At 36.2% G+C, this 22,913-nt stretch overlaps 3 protein-coding genes across 3 annotated transcripts in view; all 3 read left to right on the top strand.

Annotated features, from left to right (window-relative positions):
- Positions 1-6,956: 6,956 nt before the first annotated feature.
- On the top strand, positions 6,957-11,699 carry LOC108251349 (extracellular calcium-sensing receptor-like). The gene is made up of 9 exons (XM_017441608.3): positions 6,957-7,081; positions 7,188-7,482; positions 7,595-7,681; positions 7,844-8,113; positions 8,220-8,420; positions 8,509-8,781; positions 8,994-9,221; positions 9,318-9,441; positions 10,789-11,699. The coding sequence occupies exons 1-9, from the start codon at positions 6,972-6,974 to the stop codon at positions 11,697-11,699; spliced, it is 2,499 nt and encodes an 832-aa protein (XP_017297097.1). The 5' UTR covers positions 6,957-6,971.
- Positions 11,700-12,603: 904 nt separating this feature from the next.
- Positions 12,604-18,263, top strand: LOC108251347 (extracellular calcium-sensing receptor-like). The gene is made up of 9 exons (XM_025002966.2): positions 12,604-12,845; positions 12,924-13,218; positions 13,353-13,439; positions 13,593-13,862; positions 14,337-14,543; positions 14,640-14,915; positions 15,914-16,141; positions 16,236-16,359; positions 17,070-18,263. Exons 1-9 carry the CDS (start codon positions 12,604-12,606, stop codon positions 17,981-17,983), a joined length of 2,643 nt encoding a protein of 880 aa, XP_024858734.1. The 3' UTR covers positions 17,984-18,263.
- An 861-nt stretch (positions 18,264-19,124) lies between these two features.
- LOC108251346 (extracellular calcium-sensing receptor-like) overlaps positions 19,125-22,913 on the top strand; it is a 7,322-nt gene continuing 3,533 nt past the window's right edge. The window contains exons 1-9 of the mRNA XM_017441605.1: positions 19,125-19,345; positions 19,482-19,776; positions 19,920-20,006; positions 20,229-20,498; positions 20,812-21,012; positions 21,089-21,358; positions 22,106-22,333; positions 22,423-22,546; positions 22,646-22,910. Of these exons, the coding sequence (XP_017297094.1) occupies positions 19,125-19,345; positions 19,482-19,776; positions 19,920-20,006; positions 20,229-20,498; positions 20,812-21,012; positions 21,089-21,358; positions 22,106-22,333; positions 22,423-22,546; positions 22,646-22,910 (1,961 nt within the window). The remainder of the gene's footprint in view (positions 19,346-19,481; positions 19,777-19,919; positions 20,007-20,228; positions 20,499-20,811; positions 21,013-21,088; positions 21,359-22,105; positions 22,334-22,422; positions 22,547-22,645; positions 22,911-22,913) is intronic.

The raw sequence follows: 22,913 nt of genomic DNA, 5'->3' as shown, positions 1-22,913 counted from the left end.
CGCAGCATGCAGGACCATTCAGAGGGAGCTCCAATGAATGTTAATGAACATAAGAAACACAGAGTCAGCGAGAAGAGCAGCAGGAAGCTCAGCTCAGAGTTGTTTGCTCTGACAATTGGAGTTGTTCTGTGATGAAAGAAGATAACAGCTGTTATGATGGATAGACAGGCCCCAATAACAGAGAATGCAGCCAGGATGATTGCCAGGACTTCATCAAAGGAAAGAAACTCAACAGGTTTGGGGAAACAAGCATTTCTTTCTGCATTAGGCCAGAATTCACTGGGACACGGGAAGCAATCAGAAGAATCTAAAAATTGATATCAGAAAGAGTTGTTAGTGTTCAGAAATTGAAGGATACAAATTTTCATAATAAACTTTCAATGTTACCTGTTGTATTACTGATCTCTCCTTCAGGACATGGTATACAATCATAGCAGCAGATGGGTTTTCCTTTCTGCAACACTTTACGAGTTCCTGGAGGACAACTCTCAGAGCACACTGACACTGGAACCTGTTACAAACACAAAGTAATATTTTTTTTCTCTCATGAACAGTTATGAACTGTTTCACTGAAGTATAATTTTTTTTTTTTTTTTCATTTGACTCTTTACTTGTGTGCGACCTTCCACCCATGTTAGGTTCTTGTTGATATGAAACTCCTGGCCTTTTGGCAGTGATGCATCATAGTATCCTATTGTTACCAACTCAATAACTCCACTCTCACTCTTCTGCCAGTTGACCAGCTCATAAAAAGCCACAGGATCCCCGTTCGCATCAAATGACACAGGATAACCATTTTGGGAAAGGTTGACTGTTTTTAGTGTGGCAACCATCTAAAAATATCTCAAAGAAAGAAAGATAAAAAGAGAGGGTAATATAAACTATATCATCTACAACAGTTAATGGATTTAATTTAAGTTAAACACAGAAAAAGATATTATAATTGTCTTTTCATTTGCACTGACCTGCTTCAACTCTAATGTAGCCTGTTTGTCACACTGTATGGTAGCATTTGTTTCCTGACACACTTCATTGTGAATGGCATGAGCTATTGCATAAACAGCCTTGTACACCATGTTAGTGATTCTAAATTTAGATGTTTCAGTGTATGAAATGCTGAGCATCGTAATGTCTTCATTTCCATCACACACCTTCTTTTTTGTTTCAGCACCTAAATACATACAAAAACAAAGGAAAACTTTTTCATCCTTTTAAGTTAAATTATATTGATTTTCTAGGTTCTAATATATTTATGAAGTCAAAAATGTGAAAAAGTTAAAACTGACAAAAATAACCAATCCGTTATTACTGTCACTGGCATGTGAATGTAAAGTACTAAAATAATAATAGGCAAAGAAAAGAAAATATGGGAGAGAGAAATAACTAACTGTTTAGATATTTTAAAGTTAGAATGTGAACTGTTACATTATAATCCCTAAAGTAAATATGATTTTTGAATATTTGGTCTCATTGCATGTTTGCACATTTTTTTTGCTTGTTTTTCTTTTTGTTGTTGTTTTTGTTTTAGTTTTTTTTTTTTTTTTCAAAAAGTGTCTCACTTTCTGTCAGTGTGCAGTTGAATGCCTCCTCCCAGAACTCAGTAAGCACTGAGGAGGCAGCTACTTCAGTGGGAGACAGATCCAACAGAAAGTCTCTCAGACCTGGGATGACAGATTGCTGAATGCCAACACCAATGGCTCCTGCACAGAAACTGAACTTCAACAAGTTTGGGTCAGTTACCCAGGACTCACTTCCTATCCACTGGCGAGGTGGTGGAGGCTCCAGAGCCAGCTCCTCCAGCAGGAACTTCATGTCTCCAGAAGCTACAAATGCCACAACAACCATCGCTGTTGACCTGAAGCAATGATTTAATCAATTAGCCTAAATGACACTCACATATACCATTTTTCACATACATAAATTTACTCTTCAAATATATTTGAACACTTTTGTAGTCACTATTCTGAGGGTTCTTGTTAATAGTGCCAGATTAAAATCAGTGAATTAGAAACCTGCGGATAACATCAGCCACACTCTGGATTTTGCTACGTGGGTCGGTTCGATAGAAGGATTCAGAGTACTCCACACAGATCCCCTCTTTCTGTGCTGCATCAAGAAAAGATGCCATGCCATTATTTCCATAATCTGAGTCAGAACGAACAGCTCCGATCCAAGTCCAGCCAAAGTGCTTCACCATCTTAGCCAGAGCAACAGCTTGGACTTTGTCGCTGGGAATTGTTCTGAAAAAAGTTGGGTACTGTTGCTTGTCAGACAGGCAGGCACAAGTGGCAAAGTGGCTCACCTGTATTAAGAAAAATATGTGTACATTTCTTTAACTTGTAACAGAACAAATAAAGTGGCTTTCATTTTTTTGTAGATTACAGTTATAATAAGGGCAATTCATCTACCTGAGGGATGTTGAAGGACCCAAAGATGTGCGACATGCTGATAGATGGCGTTGATCCAGACTCTCCAACAACAGCCATCACCACACCAGACTGAGAACAATTACTGCCTTCATAAAACACAGGGTCCAGGCCATTTGATACCTGAAATGCTACATGCATGGCCACCGGTACTGAGGCACACGAGTCATAGATCTGATATCCAAGTTTGATGCCCGGCAGCAGATCGGTGCTGTTGTTTATTTCCTCAATGGCAAAGATCATTGTACGAGAGAACCGCAGTTCACGACTGTTAATACTGCACACACACATTTACAATACGACAGTTTTGAGGATGATTATAGCATGACATCATTTTACATGTTTTTACAAAAGATACACTTTGTCAAACATGTAGCTAAGACAAAGTCTGTTAGTTACATTAACAAATTAAAATCTGAACGTTAGATATCAGTTTAAGATATTAAAGTTACTTTGGGGTAACAAATAGTCAAGTAAAATTTTAAAATTGTGCTGTGTCTTTTGTGCAATTGAATTGCTAAACTCAAATTAAATTTAAGATTGAGAAAAGAAAGCTCATGTAATAATCAAAACTTGTCTAAACAGTAATTAATAAAACCTAAAAAAAAAATAAAAATTAAAGCAGACAAACTTTGTAACACACTTATACATCATACAAATCTAAATACTTTTGACCAGTCTAACAATCTGTGCTTTTCCCACCACTTCTTCTTACTAACCTCCCTGTGCAGCTTGGTGGATCTGGCATGGTGGTGTAGTTATAAATCTTTGTGTGCTCCTTGTAATGGATGGAAAAAGCACCCCCAATAGTATAGTCCCCATCCATAGTGAAAGCAGGTGAACGAACGGTACCCTGCAGGGTACATTTCAAAGATGAAGCCCCAGTTGTTATCCTATCAGTCCCAGTCTCTGGTAGCCCAGTCTTTTGTTTGAGACTGTCCACAGACCCACCCAAGTCAATAACTGAGTTCATCTTAAACAAACTCAGAGCAAGTCTCAGGCCAATAAGGAAAACTGAGATTTCCATCTCTCAAGTGTCTCCTTGTTGGTATGTGTGTGTTTATTGGTTTATATAACTCAGGGTTAAAGCGTCAGTATATGATATATGACAAAGCACATGTCGTCACCAAAAGGTCTTTACCTTTACGGACTGAAACTTTTTGATATTTGACAGTACTAAATGTACTTCAATTAGCCTGAAATTTGATGACTGATCCTAAAGTGACCTAAAATACACAAAAATGAAAAATATTTAAAATCTTGATGTTTCAAACAGGTGTTACAAATTTTTGTACAATGAAGCCATTATGGGTCAAATTTGACCAATATCTACTGAAATGGATTTTAGATCCAGCAATGTAGGTAAAACTAACGGAAATTGTGGTTTTAGGGAATCTGTTTGTGTTCTCACCAGGTTTGCCCAGATTCCTGCTGAGAAAGGCTCAGTGGAAAAGTAAAGCTCCATAGGAGTGATCATGTACTGTATACATGACACATACACACCAAACAAATAACATTGTTACATTTTAGGTGCAGCTCTTGTGTCTGTGTTGAGGCCGCCTCTGACCTCTTTAAGACCTTTGTGTCTTTTATGCATCATACTCTATATGTACAGTATAGAACCCTGCATGTGCAATGTATAATCTTGTTAACTCTCTTTCAGTTACAGAAGTTATGGCAGCAAGGTTTATTGCACATGAGGCCGTGGATTTGATCTACCACTGTGAGGAAGCAGACAGCAACTTGGGAGAGGACGTGTCACAGCAGGAAGACATTGATGAAAACTCTGATTACATTCCTTCTGATGAAGATGACTCTGAGGGAGAGAGGCAAAAAAATGCCATCAATTGATCTTATTTCCATGTCAAGTTGTAGGCAGGATAGCAGTGGAAAGTATAATCCAGATGACTCCAGGACACACAAGACCAGCCACTTCCGATGCATCTGACATTTTGTTCACATTCCACATATATATATATATATATATATATATATATATATATATATATATATATAAAACAACAAGGTAGTTGTTTTCATGTCTAAGGTAAAACAGGGCATTGTGTGATCTTAGATGTTTTTTTTGTTTGTTTTTTTTTAAAAACTAGTAGTGTAAAACCCAAAAGAGTACACTCTCCCTGCTCTCAGAAACATTGATTAAGGATTAATCATCCAGTTATTATTGTCAGATAGGCTATTCATTCATTATAAACAGATCTGTAGTTCAAGATTCTGCATAAACACGTATTATAAGGGAAATCTTGGCCAGGTCAAAACTGATCCAGATCATACTACGAAGGCAATAAATATGAGTAGTATGTAAGGGTTTGTATTTATCCTCTATGGCAATGGCCATTGTGTACTGAATAATTTCCACTATGTGGTCTTGTCAAATTTTATTTCTAAATGACCACTTAAAATACAAGCTTTCCTATTAGTGTTATTACTTCACACCGTTTTAGATCATAATACAGTTAGCCATTATTTTAATTGATTTTTTTTATTGATATTCCATCCATCTATTCATTTCTTTTTACCCACTTTCTATCTCCAGCGGTTATTGTACAAGAGACGTGGTACACCCTGTGCAGGTTGAGAGTCTATCACAGGGCCTTATTGATATTTCTTAATATTTATTACTTCCCTAAAATGTGTGTGTGTGTGTGTGTGTGGGGGGGGGGGGGGGGGGNNGTTGGCCTAACCAAAGCTTTCTACACAAATGCTACAGTAAAAATATATTTTTGCATTTTCTATGGTAAAGTTAACTGCAATGTGACTTTTTTATAGATAATTAGAATCACTGTTTAAAACTGTGGTTCCCAAAATTAGGGTCAGCAGTGAAGGTCATGTAACACCAAGCTGGTAATCTTGAGATCACATCCTGAAATACCAATTTTAAAAATGACTGCTGATAGCATAGTTTGCTTGTCCTAATTGTCTTTTGGCATATTTTAACAGGTACTGTTATGAGCTGGGGAAACAGTGTTTCACTTTTTTAATCTTCATTGTACATAAAAGAAATGACAAATAAAGTTATCTAACAATAGGCAACATTGATGAAAGTGAAACCTAATAAAATTTTTACAATCAGCAGCCCTGAAGCTTGCTATCTTGAGTAAAATTTGATTTCATATTCACTAAATTTGACTTGTTTTCCAAAGAACTTGTACCAAGATATGTATGTTTCTATTTGCAATAAAGAGCAAACAGAGGAAGACAACCACATACGTACTGTAATACTACCATCTTGTGGACATCATAGTGTAATTCAGAAGCTAGATAATTTCAGAAATTACCTTTCATCACTTTCTGAATTATATTTTTCTATGGTATCATTTTTTAACTGCTTGAAATATAATTGTCACATTTTTATGCTATCTAAAATGACAAAGGGGTTATGATCAAATCCATGTTTCCAACAAAAATACTTTTTTGTGGCACAGTTCTATTATTGCAATTGTCACTTTTTACCCAAACGTTCCATTGTTGATATTATTGATTTCTCTGAAAAACCATCATATATCATATCAGCTGATATATGTTTAAAGATAATTGTGCAATAGTTAGGCAGAAGTAAATAGTAATTAGTTAAGCGGGAGTTTTGAGCATTCCTGTGCACAGGATAACATCCCAGAGTACCACAATATTAATATGGTAAATAAAGCTTTGAAGAAGAAACATTCACTGTGGATCTACAAAATAAATAGCAGTAAAATGGAGTCAGATAAGAGTTGAGCACCCAGCTTTATCCTCTTGTTATAAAAAGCTAAACATTTTTGCAATAAAGACAGAAGCCCTGAGGTGAAGCAACCAAATTCTTGAGTTTAACACCAGAGATGTATGAGATCATGTTTGCTTCCCAAACTTCTGCCAATATTCAACAGCTTTTTCTGTTATTGATTTTGAATGGTGCAATTTGTTGGTTTCAGACTGTGGAGATATGCAACTGGCTGCTCATAGGCACTGACAGTAAGGTGTTAATCACCTGATTGTTATCACCTGGTGTACTAGAAGCTCAAAGCAAGAGTCAATTGCAGAGAAAATTTAACAAGTTTTTCATAGATGCAACCCACTAACTTAACTCTGCTGCTCAACCCACAAATGCATTTCCCTTACAAATCTAGCACCATTAAAGGGGAAATAAACAGACTATTCAGCAGTATAAAATTTATTGACAAGAATTGTAACAACATATAAATTATCAATTGTGCTTGAAGAAAACAATGACTAAAAAAGCTCTTGCTTATTTAGTCATTCCAGTAAATATTAAAAATATGTATTAGTTGTGAAATATAGTGTCTATAGAATTCATTTGGTACACCTATTCCCTCCCCCAACTATGATGAATGACAACACTTATAAAATGACCATTCAGGAAAATTAGAAACAGTGTCATAAAGAGGGCATGCAGTTATGGGGGCATTTCACCAGTCGTCTATGTACTTGTATGTCTTTTTCATTTTGTTCTATTCTTTTGCTGACTTCTCACACCCTTCGTCTGTTTTCCCATCTTGTAAACTGAGGAAACAGTTTCATCTTAATAGTATGCACAGACCAGGTGATGTAATTTTAGGTGGACTATTTGAAGTCCACTACACCTCTGTCTTCCCTGAGCTAATGTTTACATCCGAACCAAATAAGCACATTTGCCAAGGGTAAGTGTCATTCTCCTGCAATCAAACAGCTGTATAGATAATTCATTGAAGCTTGTTTTTACAATGTGACAATCTTAGTGTTTAATTTTTACATTTTATGTTTAAGCTTTGACCCACCAGGGTTCAGACATGCCATGACCATGGCGTTTGCTATTGAGGAGATCAACAAGAACCCAAATCTGCTTCCTAATGTGACCTTGGGATACAGTCTTCATGATAACTGTGCCACTTTAGTAATTGGATTCAGTGCTGCCTTATCACTGGCCAGTGGTCAAGAGGAAGAGTTTCTTTCTCAGAATACATGTTGGGGCAGCCCTCCAGTCCTGGGGATTGTGGGTGATTCCTTCTCAACATTTTCTATTGCTACCTCTGATGTATTAGGTTTATTCAGGATGCCCATCGTAAGTGTCCTCTCAATTTCAGTTCTACAGCAGAAAATGTGCAATATATCATTGTAACAATTTTCTCCACTAACACATAAATGAAATTTTTTACTTTTATCTTTCTTTACAGGTGAGTTATTTTGCCACATGTACCTGTCTGACTGACCGCCAAAGATTTCCATCTTTTTTTAGAACAATCCCAAACGATGCTTTCCAGGTGAGACTTTTTGAATGCTAATTAATTAAAAAATGCACCATTATGAAGTCACTCCAGTCGAAATATATTTGACAAATTGATGATCACATTTATTAAGACGATGTAATTGTGTTTTATAGAAAAACTCCTTAACTGTATTTTCTCAAATCTGCATTCACGTAGGTCCATGCCGTGATTCAAATTTTAAAACACTTCAGTTGGAAATGGGCTGGACTGCTGGTCAGCGATGATGACTATGGACTTCATGTTGCCCAGTCTTTTCAATCTTTGCTGACCCAGTCTGGAATAGGCTGTCTTGCGTACTCAGAGATTTTGCCTTGGGGTGAAAATCCATCTGAACTAAGAAGAATTGTGGAAGTGATAAAGAAATCTACTGCTCGTGTGCTAATTGTATTTGCACACCAGATCCACATGATTCAACTGGTGGAAGAGGTATCTATCTGTCTATTGCATTTTGCTATATGTTAGTGTTTAGTGTTATGACATGAAAGTAATATTCCAACTAAACTTAAATTATTCACTAAAATGTAATGTCCAGGTGGTAAAACAGAATGTGACAGGTCTGCAGTGGTTGGCGAGTGAAGCATGGACAACGGCAACCGTGCTCCAAACACCCCGTCTCTTGCCGTATTTGGGTGGCACGCTGGGCATTGCAATCCGTCGAGGAGAAATACCAGGACTTAGAGATTTTCTCTTAAAAACACATCCCAGTAACAACGGCGACAATGACAACAGCATGGTGAGATTGTGACAGCTGCTTTGGAACCGTAAATATTAAATACCGTTGTCCTTGTTCTGATTTATTTTTTTAAAAAAACAATTTTTAGGTGAGGCAGTTTTGGGAACATACATTTCAGTGCAGATTTGCTCCATCGCCAGCAGGTTGGGTGGAAGATGGTGGAGCTTTATGCACAGGTGAAGAACATTTAGAAGCTGGGGAGACTGAGTTTTTGGATGTTTCTGACCTCAGGCCTGAGTACAATATTTATAAGGCTGTGTATGCTCTGGCTCATGCTCTGAATAACATGCTGCAGTGTGAGCCAGGTGAGCCTTTCAGCGGGCACAGCTGTGCTACTTTGCAAAGACTGGAGCCTTGGCAGGTATGGCATCAATTTACACACAACCAAAATTTGCTCATACTGTATTTATTTAATCAGTTGCTGTATGTCCTGAGGCTTCACTAAAAACAAGATTTAACTGATTAGTGTTAAATTGGTTTTGATTTCTACTGAAAGGGCTCTGCATTTGAACATAAAACACAAAAAATGCATGTTTACCTGTCTCTTTATTGATCTGTTGCTCACATTTGCAGATTCTGTATTACTTAGAAAAGGTCAACTTTACAATTCCATTCGGTGATCAAGTGTCATTTGATGAAAATGGTGATGCCCTGCCAATATATGATATCATGAACTGGCTCTGGCTCCCCGATGGAGGATTTAAAGTTCAAAATGTGGGTGTTGTTAAAAAGACGACCTTCAGTGGTGAAGAACTGACACTTGATGAGCACAAAATCTTCTGGAACTTTGACAACAATCAGGTTATTTCTATTTATTTGTGTTAAAAAATTCTGTTCCGTAGGATACAAAAAAGCAGTGCTGAAGATTAAATATGAACAAAATTGCTATGTCCACAGCCACCTCGGTCAGCGTGCAGTGAGAGCTGTCCCCCAGGGACTCGGATGGCCAGAAAGAAAGGACAACCTGTCTGTTGTTTCGATTGTGTCCTTTGCTCTGAAGGAAAGTTCAGCAACAAAACAGGTTGGTATCAGGATGGCCATTGCATTTTTATAATAAATTTATCCCCTTCTTGATGCACAAGGGAGCACATGCCCTCTGAGGATATTATCAATAACCCATTGAATATAAATGTGTTTGAAAAATAGAATTAAAGTGCTAAGTTCAGCTGTTCAGGCTGTGTAAAAGGGATACAAAGGTACAATGTGAATATAGAGGTTTTAAACCAAAAGTGTCAAGAATTTGTTACAGAGATTTAAAACAAAAATAGCAAATTACAATTTGAAATGATTAGAAGTTTCTTCCAACATAGCTAATATTGACAATTTGTTTACCAAGCTAAGTAATAAAACTTAATTCTACAGTCAAATTACCAAAAGAAAGCTGATCAGATGATGTAATGAGTGGTGCACAGGTTCCACCTACACTACTGCAGATACTGTTTTCAAAAAATGGTTTTCTCTGTTTATAAATATATATATATATTCCATCCACATTATTCTAACAAAATCACTTATTTACCCATACCTCACCATTAGGTGGTGAGAACATTCACATTAATACAACATCAAAATATAAAGAAAACACATTCTTAGTTTGTCTAAAGATTTGCCTAAAACCCATCTTTATTTATTTTTTATATATATGTATACTATGTAAAGTTTCCTCTCAGTTATTAATCATTTTAGCACAAAATTAAAGTTTGACTGCAAAGGATCAGGATAATAGCAGACAAATACACAAAAATAGTAAAAACAACTTCACTGTAGTTTGGGGTTCTGTAAAATCCATTGCTACATCATAATTTCTGAAAAACTCTGTATTTTGTTTTTCCACAAATGCATGTTTTTAAAAAATCTCCACTTTGAAATTAGTTTTCAAAAATTAGTTTCAATAACCAAAACCTTAGTTTGTGTGTAGACAAACTAAGATAAACTACTTAGACAAACTATGTGCAAGCACAGCAGAAAATATCCATTTCAAAATTATTGGGACATTATAGTTCTTTGCTCTTAGGCACTTGTAGTCATGTCACTTTTTGGGGATGTCCTTTTCTGCTTCAAGCAATTTTTTTTTTTCCTTAGATTTATACATAAATAAACATAAAGCAATTTTTACAACTCTCCCAAACAATATTTTGACCAATATTTTGTGTTTTTTATTTGTTTGTTTGTTTTTATAGATGTACTTTAAACTGCTTTTTATGCAATTTATAAGGCACATAAAAAGCATTTAGTATACAATATCTGTCTAGAGTCTTCTTGGAATAAAGGTTGATCTTAGACGTAACAAATAATACAGAAAAGTGTCATGATAAACTAGGACCAAATGTAAATGGCATCATTGTTTTGTTTGTTTGTTTGTTCGTAGACTCTGTGGAGTGCATCAATTGTCCAGAGGACTTCTGGTCCAGCCAGCACCATGACCACTGTGTTCCCAAGAAAACAGAGTTCCTGTCCTATCAGGAACCTTTGGGTGTTTGCTTGACAACAGCTTCATTGTTAGGCACGTTTATCTGTACCATTGTTTTAGGGATCTTTACCTATCACCGCAGCACACCAATGGTACGAGCCAACAATTCAGAACTGAGCTTCCTGATTTTGGTGTCATTGAAGTTATGTTTCCTGTGTTCACTGCTGTTCATTGGAAGACCCAGACCATGGACATGCCAACTGAGACATGCAGCATTTGGTATCAGCTTTGTACTTTGTGTTTCATGCATCCTGGTTAAAACCATGGTGGTTCTGGCTGTGTTCAAAGCCTCCAAACCAGGAGGTGGAGCTCATCTCAAGTGGTTTGGTTCTGTACAACAAAGAGGAACAGTTTTTGTTCTCACTTGCATTCAGGCAGCAGTCTGCACAGTCTGGATTGTAATTGCTTCACCAGCGCCTCATAAAAACACTCAGTACCACAATGACAAGATAGTTTATGAGTGCATAGTTGGGTCCACAATTGGTTTTTCAGTGTTATTGGGGTATATTGGCTTTCTGGCTGTGCTCAGTTTCCTGCTTGCATTTCTGGCAAGAAATCTTCCAGACAACTTTAATGAAGCTAAACTCATCACTTTCAGCATGTTGATCTTCTGTGCTGTGTGGGTGGCCTTTGTTCCCGCTTACATAAACTCACCAGGTAAATATGCAGATGCAGTGGAGGTGTTTGCCATCCTGGCCTCCAGTTTTGGCCTTCTGGCGGCGCTGTTTGGACCTAAATGTTACATAATCCTGCTGAGACCTGAGAGAAACACAAAGAAAGCTATAATGGGTCGCAGTACAATCAAGTAATCAGTGACATACATTATGACAGAAAGGTTTTCATGTAATTTCAATATGCATGTAATATTCAAATGTGGTTTTTGTGCGCTCTAATGTGATACGTTTGTACATACTATTTATGTAAAAATATTTTACCATAACATGAAAAATGTATCATTAAAACAGAAAAATCTGTTGTAACATGACAGAGATAATGCTAGATTAAGAAACTTTTTACATCATGCCACAAGAATTTTTTTTTTATTTTTGTGGGGATGGCAGTAATGTGCTTCCATACTTGCGTGTGCATGTGCTTTTCTTTAATAAATGATAGAGGTTGTAAATGACTAGCTAATGTTTTTGGGACATTTTGTGGTGAAAATCCAGAAAAAATACATGTATTTATATGAACTCTATACACTATGCACGAGTAAAAAATACAAGACCATTTAGGTCATAAACCATTAAAAAGTCAAATAAAATACCCAATGCAAAATGATTAATTTCATCTTTATTCAACAAAGCATATAATATAAAAGGTTTGGGGTTTTAAATTAGAATTCTTTTTCAAACCAAAACACTCAAAAAAGTAGATTTCTTCTAATCCACAATTGCATTTTGATGAGATAAACATACTTTGTGACAACATTGTGTAAATTACACAAAAACTTGGCAATAAGTTGCATGTTAATTTATTTAGTCTGCTTAGTATTGAGTATTTTGTGTCAAGATCTTATTTAGACGAAATAGAAATGTTTTGTCCTAATAAATCTTGTTTTTGAAAAAATTATAACAAAAAGGCTTCATGCCCATGAGGTTCTGTCTTTGCTCTAATGTGTATTGTGAATAATTAGGCAGTGACAGAAGAGGATGTGGTACTTGTATATAAATAAAGGTTATCCACGCATGCAGATTAGTTGGTAGAGAGGCAGTTATGGGGGCCTTGTTTGTCAGATATTTGCTTATGAATGTCTATCAGATCATGATTTATTCCTCCTTCTTCTTTTCTGAGTCTTCCATTCTATCTTCATCTTGTCATTTGCTGAGAAAGTTCTACCTTAATGGTCTGCACAAGCCTGGTGATGTAATTCTGGGAGGGCTTTTCGAAGTCCACTACAGTTCTGTCTTTCCGGAGCAGACATTCACTTCAGCGCCACATCAGACCAGCTGCCAGGGGTAAGTCTCCTGCAGGTAGCAGACAATATTCACATACTTTAAACTCTAATGCCTGACAGTAACATTATCGATTATTAGTTTTGACACTCTAGGATTCAGACATGCCATGACCATGGCTTTTGCTGTTGATGAGATCAACAAGAATCCCAACTTGTTGCCTAACGTGACTCTGGGATACAGTCTTTATGATAATTGTGCTACTCTTGGCATTGGGTTTAGTGCTGCATTGTCAATGGCCAGTGGTCAAGAGGAGCAGTTTTTGCTTCAGGAGAACTGTTCAGGAACCCCTCCAGTTGTGGGAATTGTCGGTGATCCTTTTTCCACTTTTTCTATTGCTGCTTCAGATGTTCTAGGTTTATACAAACTGCCTATGGTAAGTTTTTCAATTCAAATACTTCTGATACACTGCATTTGATTATCTATCAGTTTCCAGAATATGTAAAATATTACAAATACTTTCACTTTGTTGAACAATGTGCACAACTTGTATGCATGTGGTTTTTATAGGTGAGTTATTTTGCCACATGTTCTTGCCTGAGTGATCGGCGGCGATTTCCATCTTTCTTCAGAACAATCCCAAGCGACACTTTCCAGGTAAAACTAATTTAACAACATAGTTTTCATATGTATATTAAATATAATAACACAAAAAAACATTTGCCAGCTTTTGCTCTATGTATTAATTTTGGTAATGAAGCCATACAAATACGTAATTGCTTTAGGTTACCACTCCACTTGTTCACTCAGGTGCGTGCCATGATTCAGATTCTAAAACACTTTGGCTGGACTTGGGCAGGACTCCTGGTCAGTGATGATGACTATGGCCTCCATGTTTCCAGATTCTTCCAAACTGACTTGACTCAGTCAGGTGGGGGCTGTCTGGCCTACACAGAGATTTTGCCATGGGGCAATAATCCAAATGAGTATCAGAGGATTGTGAATGTGATGAGAAAATCCAAAGCACGTGTAGTAATTGTCTTTGCACACCAGATGCACATGATTCAACTGATGGAACAGGTTGGAGAAAAATTCATATATAGAAATAATCAATTCAGAATTTAGAATTTTGTGGGTACCAAACACCACTTGTTCACATTTGATTCTTTAAAATTTATTATGTGATGTCATGTATTTTTGCAAACCCTATTTATGTTTTCTGGCTAATATTCACAATATGCTTTTAAATTCTCATTAATATATGAGAGCTTTGCTGTGGCAGTAATATTTTCATAATGTCAAAAAACAGGCAGGATTTTTGTCCATCTTTATCCCAACTGTAAATCTGGGTTCCATATGTTTCTTTTTATCTTTTATTCTCTTTTTAGCCATTATATTTGAACTCTTAAAGTGTTTCCACAAATCAACTTACGTCTATTAAATAGTTACTGCTATTACCAAGCTCATTGTATAGGTTTGATATTTTTAAATGCACACAGTAAACTTTAATGTTTCACAGAAGTCATTACAAGACTGATGTTATGCAATGTTTAGGTGGTGAAGCAGAATTTGACAGGCCTGCAGTGGATTGCCAGTGAAGCTTGGACATTAGTTGATGGACTTCAAACTTCCACCTTTATGCCATTTCTGAGAGGAACACTAGGCATTGCGGTTCGACGAGGAGAAATGCCAGGACTCAAAGACTTCCTGTTGAAAATTCATCCTGAACAACAAAATAATAATATAGATGAAAATAGCATGGTGAGAGCTTAACTGTGTGAGGTTGTGACAAATTATCTAATGAAGTATATAACAATCATTTATGCTAATGTTTTGTTGCTGTTGGTTTCATTTCAGGTAAAACTGTTTTGGGAACACACATTTAACTGCAAGTTTTCACCCCCTCCAGCAGGCTGGGTGGAAGCTGGTGGGGCACAATGCACTGGACGAGAAGACCTTCAGAATGTGATGACTGACCTGTTGGATGTGTCAGAACTCAGGCCAGAGTACAACATTTATAAAGCTGTCTATGCACTAGCACATGCACTTAATGACATGCTGCGCTGTAGTCCAGGACGAGGGCCTTTCAGCGGGAAGAGCTGTGCCAATTTGCAAACATTAGACCTTTGGCAGGTATGTTAGTTTACTATCCCCTCGTTTAAAAATGCCTCAAAGCTTTGGTGAAAATACTAATTATCTAAGTCCATTTTCAAAAATTTGCATAAAATAAACAACAGAAAACTATAATTTTTCGGTTATATGGGCTTTATAATAATTTGAATAACGGCACAAGGTACAGATTATTTGAAAATCTGTACGTTCATCTTGAATTTGAATGCAACAATGATGCTTCAAAAATGTTCACAAATAATTGTGCTGCATGAAAAATGGAATTCACCTATTTTCTTATTAGAATCTAATGATAAAATTAGGTGTGATCAGAAATCCAAATAAAAAAAGTGGAGAGATATAATTGATTAAAGATTTCAATAAGTAAGTAGTGCTAATATTGATTTAAGGACTAAAAATAAGCAATGCTTCATATTTTTTTCTGATTATGCATTCATCATTAGCATCAAGGCTGCAGTAAATGAAAAATAAATTGTTTTATGAAACAAATAAGGTTAATCTAAGCCTCGATGGTTATAAAAGTAAAGCTGCTTCAGATAAAACGTCAAACACAAAAATGTAATGCAAATATAAAGTCTTTAAAAGAAGTGGAAGCACATCTCCAGAACGTATATTGTTCAGTGTTAACGCTGCTCTTCCAGATATAAGTTGGTCTTGGTGTCTGTAACCAGAAATCTACAAACCCTTTAATTGCATGTATTCTATAGACAATAAAACCTAACTTTGAATTATTTTAGACAATTAAGCATTTCTATTTGATACAAGAAATAGCTTCTAAAAATGTTTAAAATACTAAGGAAAAAAGCTTGATTATCTTGTTAGTTAATGGGTTAGTTTTGTTGACTAAAGTGATTGCCTGTTAAATAACTTATTAATATAACAATGCTATTCATAGGGCTTATACAACTTGTATACCAAAGGGTAATGCTGAACAACTAAATAAAGAAGCCTTTTGCAAGAAGAAAGAATTTTGTACTTTATAATTATTTTCTTTTTTACAGCTTATGTATTACCTGCAAAAGGTCAACTTCACCACATCATTTGGTGACCAAGTGTCATTTGATGAAAATGGTGATGCATTACCAATATATGATGTTATGAACTGGCTGTGGCTCCCTGAAGGAAGAATTAAGGTTCAGAGTGTGGGTGAGGTTAAGAGGTCGGCCTCTAATGGGGAAGAACTCACCCTTGATGAAAGCAAAATCTTTTGGAACTTTGAATCTAAACAGGTTACCAAGTCATTTGTTGATTGTTTTAATATCACATACAATATTCAAATTACATGGTGCAGAATACTTTTCTATTTGACTTTTTAATTTGTAGTCTCCCAGGTCAGTGTGCAGTGAAAGCTGCTCCCCAGGCACACATGTGGTGAGGAGAAAAGGGGAACCTTTGTGCTGTTTTTACTGTGTTCCTTGCTCAGAAGGAAAGTTCAGCAATGAAACTGGTTGGTATCTGTTCTCTCTCTCTCTCTCTCTCTCTCTCTATATATATATATATATATATATATATATATATATATATATATTGTCCACTTGATGCTACTTCATACATAAAAAGTAAAGCCATTAGAATCTTGGCAACAAACCTATTTTATTTCTTTTATTGTTGGAATTTTTTGGGTCATTTGTACAACTTTCCACACATGTGGTTTAATTGACCTGCTTTCATACTTTTCACTAGTACATTGAAGAAGTGTGAATGATAACAAACATGCTTTGTCTAGTGTGGTGTTTCTAAATGGGAAAATGATCTAGATACATACAAAGTCAGCACACTTGGTTTCTGTCATAACCAAATTTTAGGTACTACATGGTTGGCAACACATCTATCTCTCTTAGACAGATACAAATAGTTAGATTTCTTTATCAAAAGTTTGACAAGCTGACAGACTTGAAAATCATTAAAATGCAAGTAAAAACCCCTTTTTTAAAGAAATGCACACCTTGTGCTACAACAGAAATAAAAGGTTTGATCATCAGCAGTAGCACTAAAATCTGACACTGAGTAATATATTCACAGGTCAGAAACCTAATGTTCTCATGGTGCCATGTACTATTTAGATATTACATCTGTCGTTTTTAACTATGGATGAGATAAACAACTGAGATTTGAAAACTGAAAATTAATTTAAAACATTCTGGGGGTTTTTTCCAGACTCCTTGGAATGCATCAGTTGTCCAGAGGACTTCTGGTCCAGCACCCAGCGTGACCACTGTTTTCCAAAGAAAACTGAATATCTCTCTTACTATGAGCCTCTGGGTATCTGTTTGACAATGGCCTCGTTGCTGGGCTCATTTATCTGTGCTGTTGTTCTGGGGATCTTCATCCATCATCATAGTACACCAATGGTACGAGCCAACAATTCAGAACTGAGCTTCCTGATTTTAGTGTCACTAAAGTTGTGTTTCCTGTGTTCGCTGCTGTTCATTGGACGACCCAGACCATGGACATGCCAACTGAGACATGCAGCGTTTGGGATCAGCTTTGTACTTTGTGTTTCATGCATCCTGGTTAAAACCATGGTGGTTCTGGCTGTGTTCAAAGCCTCCAAACCAGGAGGTGGAGCCCATCTTAAGTGGTTTGGTGCTGTACAACAGAGAGGTACAGTTTTCGTTCTCACTTGCGTTCAGGCAGCAATTTGCAGTGCATGGATCGTGACTGCATCACCAGTGCCTTATAAAAACACTCAGTACCACAATGACATAATAGTATATGAGTGTTTAGTTGGGTCCATAATTGGTTTCAGTGCTTTACTGGGCTATATTGGCATACTTGCTATCTTTAGCTTCATGTTAGCCTTTTTAGCAAGAAATCTTCCAGACAACTTCAATGAGGCAAAATTCATCACTTTCAGCATGTTGATCTTCTGTGCTGTGTGGATTGCTTTTATTCCTGCATATATAAACTCTCCAGGTAAATATGCAGATGCAGTAGAGGTGTTTGCCATCCTGGCCTCTAGCTTTGGTCTCTTGATAGCTCTTTTTGGACCTAAATGTTACATCATACTGCTAAGACCAGAAAGAAACACAAAAAAAGCCATCATGGTTCGTGAATCTAAAAAATCCTGAAATTGCTTCTTTTTTTTTTTTGCTACATTTTACTTCATCATATTCGTAATATTATAATTGGATGACTTTGTACAAACCTAGAAACGTGAAGTTTCACATTTGAAATAAATAGTGCAATATCATCCGCAATTGATTTTTATTTTTTTGTGGTATTGTTTAGTTTTGTGGTCTACTGTTGTAAAAGTGACTTAGTTCTTTTCACAAACTATGAGGATGAGATGAAATTCCTTAACATGGTATATTTTCAGGCTTTTACAATTTCCCATAAGAAATATAATAAAACACATAATGCAATTCCACTTAAAATGAAAAAGGCTGATGTGTTTATATCTTTATCCATTGCAAAAAGGCTGTGTTCAACAATGTTGTTTATTTTCTAAAACGTTTTTTCAAATCAAGGCATTGGACAAAGTTAAGTTTTTATAAAATGCATGTAGCACAATACTTAAAAAAAATTATTCTAATCACAGACATAAATTCTGTTAATTTTATAATTCAGGTGACAGTTAACTTATATCATGACCTTTTCAAAACCTAGGTTAATGTGCCTATACCCACACTAACAAAACAGTGAATGAGAAGTCTATAAAATGGACAGGACTAGGTTAAAAGTACAATAAAAAAGAAAGAGAAAGCTTTTTCAGTTTAGGACATTTATGAAAGTGAAGTCACCCTGGCTTTCAGAAAGCAATATTTTACACTGCCAGTCAGGACATGGTCTTTGTTTCAGAGCTGAACTGGTTAAAAGTAACTTTATGATTATGTAAATTATATTATTAAAATATATTGTTTTTTTTTATCCTGATGAGATAACAAGGCTCAGAAGACCAAAGTCAGAGTCACACTTCAGCACTTTTTTATAGGGTTTACTAAACATCTACACGAAGATTAAAAGCACAGCTTAAAATATCATAATATAGAGAAAAAAATTAAAATCTTCTATAAAATTCTATTCTTACAGCTTTCAAACTGTATTTTGAAGGTTGAATATGAATATTAATATGTAAGCTTTGCCTCTATAATGGCCTAATAGGCTAGTTGACAGAATAAACAGTGACGAACATGATGATGACATCATGTTGCACGTTTAAGTACCTTCGAACAAACAAAACAAACAAAGGTAAAAAGGAGGAGAACAGTTATGGGGGTTTTTCTGGATGCATGCATGCTCCTAAGTTTCTCTTTTGTATTGTGTGTTACCCCATCTCTTGCTTCATCTTGTAAATTATGGAAAAAGTTTCATCTTAATGAAATGCACAAGCCTGGTGAAGTGGTTCTGGGTGGGTTGTTTGAGGTCCACTACACCTCTGTTTTTCCTGAATGGACATATACCTCAGAGCCACCGCAACCTACTTGCACAGGGTAAGCATCTTACATATGTATTAAATATATGATTTTACGATTGTAGTAACTGTTTAATGATATTTCACATATTTGAATGTGTTAATAATAAACAGTATATACATTTTTACTCTTTTAGTAACATTTTGTATGTTAGCTTTGACACTCTAGGGTTCAGGGATGCCATGACCATGGCCTTTGCTATTGATGAGATCAACAAGAACCCTGATCTTCTACCAAACCTGACTCTGGGATACAGTCTTTATGATAACTGTGGTGCACTTGTTATTGGATTCAGTGGTGCATTATCCCTGGCCAGTGGTCAAGAGGAGCAGTTTGTGCTTCAGGAGAACTGTTCAGGGACCCCTCCAGTCCTGGGGATAGTTGGTGATCACTACTCAACTTTTTCTATTGCCATCGCCAATGTCCTAGGTTTATATAAAATGCCTCTGGTAAATGTAAAGTTTTTCTCTTCTTTCTTAATTGTTTTATCATGTTATATTTATATTTCAACTTCTGGATTAATTTTTACATCATTCTTTTTTTAATACGTTTCGGCTGCATAAGATGAGATACTTTCTGTGTGTTTCTTTAGGTGAGTTATTTTGCCACATGTTCTTGCCTTAGTGATCGGCAGCGCTTTCCCACCTTCTTTAGAACAATTCCAAGTGACGCCTTCCAGGTGAAACACAATTATCAAGTTGTGAATTTACATGTGTTTCAGACACCACAGGAAGCTAAAAATTGGTACTTTATATGGCCATTTCTTTTTTTTTTCTTTTTTTTGACTCTGACAAAATAGCTAAATTTTAACTGCTCTATTTTGTGAATGATATAAATTATAGAATACACAGTAGTTTCAGATAACAAAAAAACTAATTCCTTTATGGTGATATATTCATAGGTACGTGCAATGATTCAAATTCTGAAAAACTTTGGCTGGACATGGGTCGGCTTGCTGGTCAGTGACGATGATTACGGACTTCATGTTGCCCAGTCTTTCCAGTCTGACCTGGTTCAGTCTGGTGGAGGTTGTCTGGCCTACCTCGAGGTTTTGCCCTGGGACAGTAACCCAGGAGAACTGCAGAGGATTGTAAATTTGATTAAGACATCAACAGCCCGTGTGGTCATCGTGTTTGCACATGAGATTCACATGATTGAACTAATGGAAGAGGTTAGAAATGGATGTCATGAATGTTCTTTTTAATAAACCAAATTTTGTGGGCAAAAATGAAGACGTTCGCTGAAAAGCTGCAGTTTCTCTATCAGGTGCTAAATGTCAATGATAGCCTACATACATACAATATATATATATATATATATATATATATATATATATCCACAACCCAGAGATTATTCAGTTAAATGGAGATATTGCTTAAAATATTGCTGTGACTTTTTAGTTTAATATCCATAAGTCATTTGTATCATTTAATACATATTTTAATCATTAGATTAAAATGGCCAATTTGCATTTAATTTTTTAGGTGGTGAAGCAGAATGTGACAGATCGGCAGTGGATTGCCAGTGAAACCTGGACATCAGCAGCTGTACTGCAGACTCAGTATCTTATGCCATATCTGAGCGGCACACTGGGCATCGCCATCCGTCAAGGAGAAATACCAGGGCTCAGGGAATTTTTGTTGCAAATAAAACATGACCAAAATGATGACAATAAAAATAATTTAGTAAGACTTTAATCTTAAAAAAATATCTCAAATCATTAATGCATAAAAAATAAGGTATTTTTGTATTATATTTCAGGTTAGGCAGTTTTGGGAAAACACCTTTCAGTGTAGATTTGATCCAGCAGATTTGGTCGAAGCAAATGGAGTATTGTGCACAGGAGATGAAGATATTGAACAGGTCGATACTGAGTTTTTGGATGTTTCTAACCTCAGGCCGGAGTACAATGTTTACAAAGCTGTGTATGCACTTGCTTATGCCCTTGATGCCATGCTGCAGTGTGAGCCAGGAGAAGGAGCTTTCAGAGGCCACAGCTGTGTCACATTACAAACCCTGGAACCATGGCAGGTGAGATAATCATTTGTATACATATACAACAGCTGCTATACCCAGAGGTTTTTGTCTGCATACAGTAATATTAAAAAAGAGACATTGTCCAGTAATGACAATTTTATTTTGTTGCTAGGTTTAATTATAACCAGCAAATTTTAAGTGAATGCAAAAAAAATATTGTTCTGATTTATTATTCATATTTTTAGAAGCTTGTTTTAGAATTTATTTTGGTGTTTCAATATTAAACCATTTAAAAAAAAAATATTTAAAACATATGTGCACCGCTGAAGCACCTTTTGTCACCTTCTGTCTAAAATGTACTGTTGTAGTTCCTGTTTTTTAACTCCCTTTTTTTAAACAGACAATCTGTTTTGATTTGTGAAAATTGTTGATCTGCAACTAAATTCATTATTTGTTTGTGGTGCATCTGATAAGCCACTAGGCAGGGTAAATGCATATTATGATGCATGGTGATGGAAACAAATGAGAAGGAAAATCCTTAGATTTGATACATAACACTTTAGCAAGAGCAGAATTCATGTTTCCTGCTGGAGAAAAAAGACCTTTGGTGTAGGTTTTGTAGTTTATTGACCTCTTAGGCAGTTATAAAAGCTGTTATCTCTAGACTGTAATTGTTTTCCTCTTTAAAGCTAAAAAATAAAGATTGCTTTTTGCAGAAAACAATCTGCTTAAATAGCAGATAAACCTTTGCTGAGCTTGGGTTACTTTATTCGTTTAAGAATATCTCTTTTTCCTCTTTAGCTTTTACACTATATACATGAGGTCAATTTCACCACATCATTCGGTGATCAGGTGACATTTGATGAGAATGGTGATGCCCTGCCGATATATGATGTTATGAACTGGTTGTGGCTTCCTGATGGAAGAATTCAAATTCAGAACGTGGGTGAGGTGAAGAAGTCAGACTCAAGAGGTGAAGAACTCACACTTAATCAAGACAAAATCTTCTGGAACACTTTATCAAAAGAGGTAAATTCTTATTTTTGGACAGTTACTCTTTTGAAATACATGTTGGAGCAGTTTGATAAATATTACTGAAGGAATTTCTCTTTTCTCAGCCACCTCGTTCTGTTTGCAGTGACCCTTGTCCACCAGGTACCCGCATAGCCAGAGAGAAGGGGAGACCTGAATGCTGTTTTAGTTGCATCACCTGTTCTGAAGGAAAAATCAGTAATAAAACTAGTATGCATTAAAGTTTTTTTGTTATTATTGTTGTTGTTGTTTCACAATATGAAGTTTGTTTAAGGTTTCCTAATGTTGCAGCAATTTTCTATTTCTCAGACTCCTTGGAGTGCTTCAGCTGTCCAGAGGACTTCTGGTCCAGCCCCCAGCGTGACCACTGTGTTCCTAAGAAAACTGAGTTCCTGTCCTATCAGGAGCCTCTGGGTATCTGTTTGACAACCACCTCACTGCTGGGAACATTCATCTGTGCTGTTGTCCTGGGAATCTTCACTTATCACCGCAGTACACCTATAGTGAGGGCCAACAATTCAGAACTGAGCTTTTTGCTTTTACTGTCACTCAAACTCTGCTTCCTGTGTTCATTGCT

This window comes from Kryptolebias marmoratus, linkage group LG2 (assembly GCF_001649575.2).
Source record: "Kryptolebias marmoratus isolate JLee-2015 linkage group LG2, ASM164957v2, whole genome shotgun sequence".
NCBI classification, from domain to species: Eukaryota; Metazoa; Chordata; class Actinopteri; order Cyprinodontiformes; family Rivulidae; genus Kryptolebias; species Kryptolebias marmoratus.
The sequence above is the reverse complement of the archived record's forward strand: the minus strand, read 5'-3'. Positions and strand labels throughout refer to the sequence as shown.